At 35.3% G+C, this 12,439-nt stretch overlaps 1 protein-coding gene across 1 annotated transcript in view; it reads right to left on the reverse strand.

The window, feature by feature from the left end:
* The window catches only part of HOOK3 (hook microtubule tethering protein 3), a 73,077-nt gene that overhangs the window by 29,588 nt on the left and 31,050 nt on the right, over positions 1 to 12,439 (reverse strand). Inside the window, exon 9 of the mRNA XM_090257970.1 lies at positions 8,287 to 8,450. Coding sequence (XP_090114096.1) covers positions 8,287 to 8,450 — 164 coding nt within the window. The remainder of the gene's footprint in view (positions 1 to 8,286; positions 8,451 to 12,439) is intronic.

A 12,439-nucleotide genomic window follows, 5' to 3' on the forward strand; every position in this document is an offset into this window, starting at 1 on the left:
ATGCAGGCATGCCCACATCTACACAGTTACTAAGTGGCAAAGCCAGAATTTTTTAAATGTTTAGAAAAAAGTCAAATAAATTAATACTCATTCTTCTGACTATAAAAAATAATAAAAATACTAAGATATATCAATATGCTGTATTGATAATATATTTGAATTGTTAAAGTACTTCAAAACATAAATACTGTAATATGTATTCTGAAACTATTTCATTTATAATAAAAATGTAAGACAATTCTAAATACCACTTTCCCCAAACCATACTTTAAAAACTGGCCGCAATTTAGAGACTTCTGTCCAAGATGGCAGCATAGGACATGAACACAACCCCTCCCATAAACACACTCAATTTACAACTACAGAGCAACTCCCCCTCAAGAAGAATTGAGGGCAACTGAACAGCTTCTGTACTGCAAATGAGAAAGAGAGACCATGTAGAAATGGGTGGGAGAAACTCAGACAAGGTATGGGGGAAACCCCACTCCGGGTGCGTCACTGAAGGAGGGAGGGATCTCCTACTCTCCTGTCCCGGGGCACAGTGAAACAAGAGTGGTTTAAAGGGCACCTAGACTACAGGGGGAAAAAAATTCATTTAACAACCCTAGGATATCAGCCAAACAGGAGGGAAGCTGTGGAAGCTCTTACACTATGGGAAGTCCAGGGAGCGCCAATTGCTGTAATCCCTTTCACCTTAAACTCACAGGCAGGAGCATGATCCAGGTATTCTAGCCAGTCAACCAAGGCTATCAGAGAGTGCACGGGCCCTAGACCCACACCAGCTCCTTGGCTTGCCCCTGACATTCCTCACAGACTGTACCCTTTCCAGAAACAGCACAGATGCTAACTAGGCTTTGTCCCAAGAACTCCCCTTGGCCCCGTACCCACTCCAATTATAGCCCTGGGCCCTCATGTGGCTTACCTTACTACGGCTTTCTCCAGCTCCAGCTTCTAGCTCGTCTGCCAGGGCACCCCTATCATGGCTTGCCTAGGGACACCCCAGGCTTTAACCTACCCTAGTTATAGCTCCCAGCCTGGTGCAGCTTGTACCCAAGACTTCCTGCAAATCACACCACTTCAGTTACAGCTGCAAGCCCCAGTGGGGCTTGGCCCCAGGACTCCCCTTGGCCTGAGCCCACTCCAACTGTAGGTCCAACAGGCCTACCAAGGAAGCCCCAGTGTGTAGTTTGCCCCTGGAACTTCCTGCAGCCTGTGCCCACAACTGTAGCTCCACTCAGCCTGCTAAGGTGGCCCCAGTGCAGCTTGACCCCAGGACTACCCATGACCTCATCCTTAGCTGGCTCCAGCTACAGCCACTGCTGGCCCACCACGGCAGCCACAACAGCTCTCAGCAGCCAGCTTGAACTCTAGCTGGCCTGCCAAAGGGACCCAGCACACACAGTCTACAAAGGGGAAGCTCCTACATAGGGCCACTCCTTTAAGACCAGGAGAGGTTGCTGTTTTGCCTAATTCACAGAAATAAACACAGAGAGACTGCCAAAATAAGATAACAAAGAAATATGCTCCTAATGAAAGAACAGGATAAAACCTCAGAAAAAGAACTAAATGAACCAGAAACAAGCAACCAATAAGATAAAGAGTCCAAAATACTGGTTGTAAGGATGTTCAATGAACTTGGGAGAAGAATACGCAAGAAAATCAGAACTTAATACAATAACTGCAATAAAAATACACTAGAATGGATCAACAGCAGATTAGCTGATGCAGAAGAACAAGTCAGGGAGCTCAAAGACAACGTAGTAGAGATCACTCAATTAGAATAGCAAAAAGAAAAGAGAATTTAAAAAAAGAAGATCGTTTAAGGGACAATATCAAGCATACCAACATTCTAATCATAGTGGTACCAGAAGGAGAAGAGAGAGAAAGGGACAGAAAACCTATTTGAAGACATAAAGGCTGAAAATGTCACCAATCTGGTTAAGTAAACAGACATTCAAGTCCAGGAAGCACAGAGAGTCCCAAACAAGATGAACCCATAGAGGCCCATACCAAGATACATCATAATAAAAATGCCAAAAGTTCATGATAAAGAGAATCTTAAAAGCAGCAGGACAAAAGCAGCTTGTTATATACAAGGGATTCTCCAAGAGATTATAAGCTAATTTTTCAACAGAAACTTTGCATGCCAGAAGGAAATGGCACAAGGTATTCAATGTGATAGAAAAGAAAAAACCTATAGGCAAGACTATTCCATCAAGCAAAATATCATTCAAAACTGAAGAGCTAAAAAAGAGTTTCCCTGACAAGCAAAAGCTAAAGGAATTCATCACCACTAAACCAGCATTGCAAGAAATGTTAAAGGGGCATCTTTAAGAGAAAAAGGCCAAAACTAAAAACAAGAAAATATAAAAAAGGAAAATTCTCACTAATAAAGGCAAACATTTAGTAAATATAATAAATTAACTGATTATGAAGCTAGTGTGAATGTCAAAAGACAAAAGATATCAAAAACATAAATGTGGGGGTGTGAGTAAAAAATGTAGTGCTTTTGGAATGCATTTGAACTTAAGCAACCATCAACTTAAAAGAGACTACTACAAACACAGCTTTTGTTATATATGAATCTTAAGGTAACCACAAACCAAAACCCTATAATACACAAAAAAATAAAGAAAAAGGAACCCAAATAAATCACTAAACAAAGTCATCAGTGTACCAGAAAAGAGAGCAAGAGAATACAGAACTATCAGAAAATAATTAATAAAATGACAGTAAGTACATACATATTTATAATTACTTTAAATGTAAGTGGACTAACTGCTTCAATCAAAAGACATAGGGTGGCTAAAGAGAGTAAAAACAAGACCTGTGGATATTCTGCCTACAAGAGACTCACTTCAGACAGAAAAACACACAGAGACTGAAAGTGAAGAGATAGAAAAAGATATTTCATGTAAATGGAAACAAAAAGTAAGCTGCAGTAGCAATACTTGCATCAGATAAAACAAACTTTAAAATAAAGACTGTAACAACAGACAAAGGGCATTACATAATGATAAAGGGATCAATCCAACAAGAGGATATAACACTTTCAAACATCTATGCACACAATGTTGAAGTGCCTAAATATATAAAGCAATTATTAATGAACACAAAGGGAGAAATCAATAGTACTACAATCATAGTAGTGGACTTTAACATCCCACTTACATCAGTGGATAAGTCACCCAGACAGAAAATCAACAAGGAAACAGTGGCCTTAAACGACACCTTGGACCAGAAAGACTTAATAAACAGCAGAATACACATTTTTCAGGTGCTCATGGACCATTTTCCAAGACAGACCACATGTTAGGCCACAAAACTAGTCTCAGTAAATTTAACAAGACTGAAAATATATCAAGCATCATTTCTGAATAAAAATGATACAAAACTAGAAATCAATTACAAGAGGAAAACTGGAAAAAAAACCACAAACACATGGAGGCTAAACAACATGTTACTAAACATTCAATGGGTTAATGAACAAAATCAGGGAGAAAATTTAAAAATATCTTGAGAAAAATGGAAATGAAAACATAATAATCCAAAATCTCTGGGACACAGCAAAAGCGTTTCTAAGAGAAAAATTCATAATGACACAGGCCTACCTTAAGAAACAGGAAAAATCTCAAATAAACACTCTAGCTATACACCTAAAAGAACTAGAAAAAGAACAAACTAAACCCAAAATGAGTAGAAGAAAGAAAATAATAAAGAACAAAGCAGAAATCATGAGACAAAAAAAGAAAAAAAAAACTATAAAAAAGACCAATGAAACTAAGAGTTGATTCTTTGAAAAGATAAACAAAACTGATAAACCCTTAACCAGACTTATCAAGAAAGAGAGGGTCCAAATAAATAAAATCATACTTGAGAGAAAAGTGATAGCCAATACCACAGGAACACAAAGAATAATAAGAGAATACTATGAACAATTATATACTAACAAATTTCATAACATAGAAGAAATGGATAAATTCATAAAAACATATAATCTTTCAAGATTATACAAGAAACATAAAATCCAAACAGACCAATTACTAGAAATGAAAACGCTCCCAACAAACAGAAGTCCAGGACCAGACATTCTCACAAGTGAATTCTACGAAGGATTAAAAAAAATCAACACCTATCCTCCTCAAACTATTCCAAAAACTTGAAAAGGAGGGGAAATGCCTAACTCATTCTACAAAGAAGGAATTACACTGATATCAAAACCAGACAAAGACACTACCAAAAAAATAAAAGAAAGAAAGGAAAAGAAAGAAAATTACAGGTCATGATCATAGATGCAAAAATCTTCAACAAAATATTAGCAAACCAAATTCAGTACATCAAAAAGATTACACAGCATGATCAAGTGGGATTTATTGCAAAGATACAAGGATGGTTCAATATTCACAAACCAATCAAGGTGACATACCACTTAAACAAAATGAAGGATAAAAATTATATGATCATATCAATAAATGCAGAAAAAGATTTTGACAAAATTCAAAATCCATTTATAATAAAAATTCAATAAAGTGGGTATAGAAGAAACATAATTCAACATAATAAAGGCCATATATGACAAACACACAGCTAATATCATACTCAACAGTCAAAAACTAAAGGCTTTTTCTCTAAGATCAGGAACAAAACAAGGGTACCTATTCTCACCATTCTTCTTTAACATGGTATTGAGTATTTGCCACAGCAAGCAGACAAGAAAAATAAATAAAGGTATACAAACTGAAAAAGAAGAAATAAAACTGTCACTCTTTGCAGATGACATACCATATAAATAAAACCCTATTAGAATTAATAAATGAATTCAGTAAAGTTACAGGATACAAAATTAATATTTAGAAATCTGTTGCATTTCTATGTACCAATAATGAACTACCTGAAAGAGGAATTAAGAAAACAATCCCACTTACAATTGCATCAAAAAATACCTAGAAATAAATTTAGCCAAGGTTCTAAAAGACTTGTATTGTGAAAACTACAAGAAACTGAAGAAAGAAATTAAAGACACAAATAAATGGAAGGATAAACAGTGCTCATGAATCAGAAGAATTATTATTGTTAAAATGTCCATACTACCCAGAGCAATTTACAGATACAATGCAATCCCTATCAAAATACCAATGGCATTTTTCTCAGAACAGAAACAAATAATCCTAAAATACAAAACCACAGAAGATTCTGAATAGTCTAATAAATCTTGAGAGAGAAAAAAATTGGGAGGTACCACACAATGATTTCAAACTGTACTACAAATCTATAATAATCAAAACAGTATGGTAATGACAAAAAAGAAAAAATTAAAAAAAAGAAAGCACATGGATCAATGGAACAGAATAGAGTCCAGAAATAAACCCATGTTTATACAGTCAATTAGTCTATGACAAAGAAGGCAAGAATATACAATGGGGAAAAGATAAGATCTTTAATAAATGTTGGGAAACAGACACATGCAAAAAATGAAACTAGACCACTTTCTCACACCACTTACAAAAATAAACTCAATGTGGATGAAAGAGTTAAATGTAATACCTGAAACCATAAAACTCCTAGAAGAAAACATGCAGTAAACTCTCTATTGGTCTCAGCAATGTTTTCTGGATATGCCTCCTTGGGCAAAGGCAACAAATACAACAAAAAACAAATGGGAGTACAAAAACCACAAAGGTTTTACACAGTGAAGGGAACTATCCACAAGATGAAAAGGCAACCTAGTGAATGGGAGAAGATATTTGTAAATGATACATCTGATAAGAAGTGAATATGCAAAATATATAAAGAATTCATTATAACATCAAAAAAACAAACAATCCAATTTAAAAATGGTCAGAGAACCTGAACAGACATTTCTCCAAGGATATACAGACACATGAAAAGATGTGAGATGCTCAGCATCACTTAATCATCAAGGAAATGCAAATCAAAACCACAATGAGATAGGACCTCACACCTGTCAGAATGGCTATTGCTAAAAAAACAAACAAACATAGAACAAGTGTGGAGAAAAAGAAATCCTCATGCACTGCTGGTGGGATTGTAAAGTAGTGCAGCCACCGTGGAAAACAGTGTGGTGGCTCCTCAAAAAATTAAAAGTAGAACTACTGCATGACCCAGCAATTCCACTCCTAGGTATTTATACAAAGAAAAGAAAACAATAATTTGAAGTAATATATGCACCCTTATGTTCACTGAAACATTGCTCACAATAACCAAGATATGGAAGCAACCTAGATGTCTTTTGAAAGATAAAAATGCGATACATATATATGTACAATGCAATATTAGCCATAAAAAGAGAATAAAATCTTGCCATTTGCAACATGAATGGATCTAGAATATTATGTTAAGTAGAATAAGTTAGACAGAGGAAGACAAATACTGTATGATTTCACCTATTTGTGGAATCTTTAGAAACCAAACAAAGAAATAAAACAAAATAAAAACAAACTCAGAGAGAGAACAAACTAATGGTTGCCAGAGGGGAGGGCTGGGGGGGTGGGCAGAAAAGGGGAAGGAAATCAGGAAGTACAAACTTCCAGTTATAAAATAAGTCACAGAGATGTAAAGTACAGTACAGGGAAGAGTCAAAAATACTGTCATTATTAGTACAATAACAGACAGTTACTAGACTTACTGTGATCACTTTGTAAGGGATATAAATGTTGAATCACTATGTTCTATACCTGAAACTAATATAATATTGTATGTCAACTATAATTTTAAAAATCTAGCCACAATTTAGAAACAAAAAGATAAAGTCGTATTTAGATTTTACTATCCACCAATTCTGTCTTAAAAAGTCAAGATGCAAATGAAGGATTCTCAAAGGTTTTGGTCTCAGAATCCCTTTGCAGTGTTAAAATTACTGAGATTCAAAAGAACTTTTGTTTTACATAATTTTATCTGTTGATATATAACAAGCCCATTATGTTAACGCAAATCACAGAGTTTACTTAAAATAACTACATTTTCTGAAAAAACATAGTGAGGAAAAACGGCAATGTTTTACACTTTTATGGTTCAAATAATCTGGTTTAATAAAAGAAAGCTGGGCTGTCATATCTGTTTCTCCCATGTTATTATGGTCTTTAGGCTGAAGTATATGAAGGAAGCCCCACTTTCCACACACATGTAGCTAGAAAAGAGAGCCCTGAAGACTCTCTGAGAGAGAGGGTCTCAGTGAACCTGCAGGGGTCCTCAGACCACACTTTGTACTTCTGATGTAGAGGGCATGAATTGTTTCTAAAGTTTCTGAGAAGACTAAAGTTTTTTTCCTGTTTACGCAAAAAAAAAAAAAAAAAAAAAAACCCCAAGAACATTTCACTGAGGAATAAAAAAGAATATGTTGCCATACTAAGTTAGTTGATGAAGTAAGAATCTAACTGATATTTAACTTCTCTTACTATTTTAACACTGAAAATCTTATAGCTAGGTAAGAAACAGGTCATAATATATTTTACAGTAAACCACAACAAAATACTTTTATCATACTGCTAAACCCTTCAATTCTGTGGTTCTGTTTTGTTCTTGCTGGACACCAGGTTTTTCCTTTTCTTCCTTTCTCTTTCACCATCCGATTGCTATTGGTCCCGTCTTCCTTCTTTTGGACTTTTTCTCTCCCAGAAAATGTGTTTAGAAGATTGTTCCTTTAAATCAATTTGCTCTTTAAATAAGCCTGTCTCTAGAAATCATACACTTGGCATTTGTATTGCGTCTCTTCAAACTGAGTGCCTAAAAAGGGGACCAATCTCTTTTAATTAATGCCAGTATCTTTTCTTTAAGAATATGCACTTACTTTGAAATCTGGTCCTAGAGTTTGTAGTCTAATATCCTTTTTTGTTTTAAAAATGATTTCTGACTTTGGGTGAATTTAATCTTTCTGGCGATCATTCCAACTCACCCACAGGCCCCTCCACTAGTGTTCTGCCTTCCTGAAATTTTTTCTCAGTCTGCCTTTACTTGCCTCAAAGTGCCTGGCAGAATAGGAGTAGCACAGGTGTGTGGGAGGAGGGCTGGTGTTTGTTTTCTTCCTTTCACTCACAGTTATATTTCAGTTGGAGCATTCTGTCTTCAAGTAATACTGAAGGTGTATCTTTCACAGAATTGTTTCTAGATGGGAAGTTATCTCATGTCATGTGGGAAGACTTTGGGGAAGTTGTTTATTACACAGTGTCCTTGGTCTGCAGCTACCCAGAAGTCCTAACACTATATTCTTAATTTTAAAAGACAGTTAGCAAATTTTTAAAAATCAGATTTTATGACTGGTCTTTTTACCTAAATGTTTCTTCTTGGAGCTGTTCTAATTGAGTTTGGAGCTGCAGATGCCTTCTTCCCGCTGGACTGTTAGGATCTTCTATGGAATCAGATTGATTAAGTCTTTCCATTAATACCTGATTCTCTGCCAACAGACTACTTTTCTCCTCTTGCAACGCTGCAACCTGTTCGAACACAGGAAGAGAGTAGTTATTTCTTGCAATTACACTGGCACTGGCATAATCACCTGTGAGTTACCATTATAAATTAAAGCGTATTCTTTAAAAGTACAATCAACTTCCACTTTAAACATTTACATTTTGGAATGTTGCACAGGCAGAGTAAGCAAGAATTCATTATTTTAGATCTGAAAAGACAATTAAACAAAGATATATAGATGGCAACTAAGCATGCAAATAAATAGTCATTAGGAAATGCAATTAAAACCACAGTGTTACCCCAATACACTGACTAAAATGGCTAAAATTAAAGACTAGCTGTACCAAGTGTACAAATGAAAGCCTCATACACTTCTCCTAAGAATGTAAAATGTTTTAAGTGCTTTGAAAAAGTTTTGCATTTTCCTAAAAAAATTAAACATGCAACTATCACATGACCCAGCCATTCTACTCCTAGGTGTTTACTTACTTAAAGAGAAATAAAACTATATGTCCACACAAAGACTTATAAAAATGTTTATAGCAGTTTCAGGTGCAATAAAGAAAAACTAGAAACACAAATGTTCATCAACAAGTGAATGGATAAACTGTAGAATATCCATACAACAGAATACTACTTCACAATAATAAAAAAAGAATTAACTGTTGATACTGACAACATGAATGAATATCAAAATAATGAAAGAAGTCAGACAAAAAATAACAGTATACACTGTATGATTCCTTTTATATATAATTCTAAAAGATACAAGCTAATTTATAGTGGCAGAAAGCAGTGTTGGGGACTTAAGGGGGAGTGATGAGTTTGTTAAATTAATTGGGTGATTTCACATGTTCATATATATGTCTACATGCACCAAAATTGTACATTTTAAATGAGTTGTTTATTGTTTGTCAATTATATCTCAATACATCTGTAAAAACAAAAGTTGCCTGCTGTCTCTAATTCTCCCTCTCCCTCCCCTATTTCCTTCTGTACTCGTTCTAGCTGGACTTTCAGCCCCTCCATTCCACCAAAACTGCTCATCAGGATCACTATGACTTCCATGTCACTACAATCCATCACGAACATTTGACACAACTGATTATATCCTCCTCTTTGAAGTATTTTCTTCACTTGGCTTCCAGGATACCTGGTTTCTGTACTAACTCACTGCTCTTACCTTCTCTTTCTCCTTAGTCAATTCCTCTTAATTTCCCTGCCATGAGAGCACCCCATAGCTTTTCTAAACACAGTGACAGCTTCTAGTTTCATGGTGTAAACACCATCTATTCACTGACAACGTGCTCATTTCTATTTCTAGCCTAGAACCCTGAACTGGATATCATTTCCACTTGGGTGTATAATAGACATCTCAAATTTATATTATCTAAACTGAATTCTTAATTACTCCCGACCCTCCACCCCCTGCCCAGCCCTTCCACAGTTTTTCCCATCTCAGTAGATAGTAACACTATCCTTCCAGTTGCTCAATCGTAAGCCTTATCATCTTTCCATCACACCATGTTCAATCTGTCAGCAAATATCATTGGCTCTCAAACATATTTTGACCTCTTCTCACCAGCCCTAAATTCTGATGACCTAAGCCAACATAATTTTTTGCCTGGATTACTGAAATGACCACTTAATTAGTCTCTTTGATTTGGCCCTCTCTTCCCTACAGTCTATTCTCAACAGAGCAAAACAAACACTCCATTAAAACAAACTTGGATCACAGTACTGCTTTGTTCAAAATCCTTCAATGGCTTCTCATTTACTCAAAGTCTTTACAAAAGCTTAAAAGCCCTTTCCAGACTGATTTCCTCTTTCCATACTCCCTTCCACTCCTGCCATCCCCAACTTCCTGCTGTTTCTGAATACAGAAGCCACACTCCCACCTCAGGCCTGTGCTGGGAACCTAATACTCTTCCTGGGAGGCTTGCTCCTGTCACCTCTAGGATTTTACTAACATTTCACCTTCTCTGGCATGCCTGTATTGACTAAATTCAAGACTAGTAATTCTTCCTATCCTACACTCCCATTCTACCTTCTCTGCTTTCTTTTTCTCTAGAATACTTACCACCGCTTAAGACTATATTCTTACTTTGTTTATTGTCTGTCTTCCTTACTAGAAAGTAAATACCTTAGGGGAAAGAATATTTTACCTATTTGTCTATCTTCCCCCCATCTTCACTATATCTACAGCAACTAGAACACTGGGTGGTACATAGTAGGTGCTCAGTAAATGTCTATTGAATAAATGAGTCTGAAATGCCAGCTCTATAATTTATCAGATTTCTATAAATGAATGAATGAGTGTCTTCTAAGAATAGAGCAAGGGCTCTATTCTATGCCACTGGTCTATTCCATTCTTTTCTGCTCTTTCATTCTTTTTAAAATAAATATTTAAGGCCTAAAAACTTAAAATTTTAAAAACTAATTTCTTTGCTACTAATTTCTGACTTTAACTGCATCTTGCTCACAGAGCATGATCTAAAGACACAGATTACTTGAAATTTTATTAAGAATTGCTCTACAACCTGTGGTCTATTTATAAGAAGGCTAGGTGTACTAGACTTATCAGACTAGCAGATGTTGCTAAAATATTTTAATTCAATATATTTGACAGAAATCCTTTTCGCAAACACAGAAAAAGGAGACTAATTAAAAATAATACATAAACATGATTTAAGGGAAAAAAAATCTAACAAGGCAAAGGGGCTTATAGTAAAAAACTACTATCTCCTGTCAAGATTTTCCTTCATTGGTCACTTGTGCAATTTTAAACAACTACTCACTGACTCATTTCACTCAATTACCCAGCATTCATTAACTCACTCAAATATTCATTGTGTGTGTACTACATGCTAGGAACTGTTGCAATTTTCTAGGTGCAAGGCATACCATGAAGAATAAATCAGAGAACGTTCTTCCTGCTGTTTCTGAATACACCAACCACACTCCCACCTCAGGCCTGTGCTGGGCACCTAATACTCTTCCTGAGAGGCTTGCTCCTGTCACCTCTAGGATTTTATAGTTATATATTCACAAGAAATCATAGCAAATGTATAAACAAAAATATATTAAGGAAACCAATAAATACATGCTGAAACAAGAGTAAAATGTGTATGCAGAGGGTTAAAATAACATGAGAATAACATGGTCACACTGTTGACCATGAAAGGACTTCTCAAGGAGGCCTAATTTAGTACTTGGCACATCTAAGAGTCCAATAAATGATTTATGACAAATAAATGACGTGGTTCTGAGTTGAGGTTGGATGACAAGAAGGAGCCAACCACATAATGAGTGTGGCAAGTACTCAACTCTGTCACTGTAGCATGAAAGCAGTCACAGACAATATATCAATGAAGGAGTGTGGCAGTGCTACAAGTTTATTTATAAAAACAGATGGCAAGCTGTAGTTTGCCTATCCCAGTGTGTAACTTTAATTTTATATTATCAAAGATAATATCATCCTTATAAAATTAATTAACTTATTAATTTTTATGTATTGTTAAATTCTAAAATCTAAAAAGCAAGAGCACTTACAATATGACTTAATTATTAATATTTACTATATAACCCAAGTGTACATTGATTATACTACTTCTTACAGGCATCCAAAGCAAGGATCAACTCCTATGCCTTTCAAAGTAAAATACACCTATTATAAAATATTATGAACTCTGTGTACCCATTACACAACTTTAGCATGTATCAAAAATGGTCAATTTTGTTTAATCCATACTTGGACACACACACTGACCTGATTTTATAATTTTATTTCTTACTTTCTTTATTTGTGAGATTCCTTCAACTTTAACTACCCTATTGAGAGTTTTTATTCTGACGATTTTATTTTAAATGTACTTGTTTCTTGTTCTCTGACTTTTCTTTTTTCTTTTTTCTTTTTAAAGATTTTATTTATTTATTTTTAGAGAGAGAAGGGAGAGAGAAAGTGAGGAAGAAAAACATCGATGTATGGTTGTTTCTTATGCTCTAATTTTTCTTT

This window comes from Furipterus horrens, unplaced genomic scaffold (genome assembly GCF_987537825.1).
Source record: "Furipterus horrens unplaced genomic scaffold, mFurHor1.1.pri manual_scaffold_12, whole genome shotgun sequence".
Taxonomy (NCBI): domain Eukaryota; kingdom Metazoa; phylum Chordata; class Mammalia; order Chiroptera; family Furipteridae; genus Furipterus; species Furipterus horrens.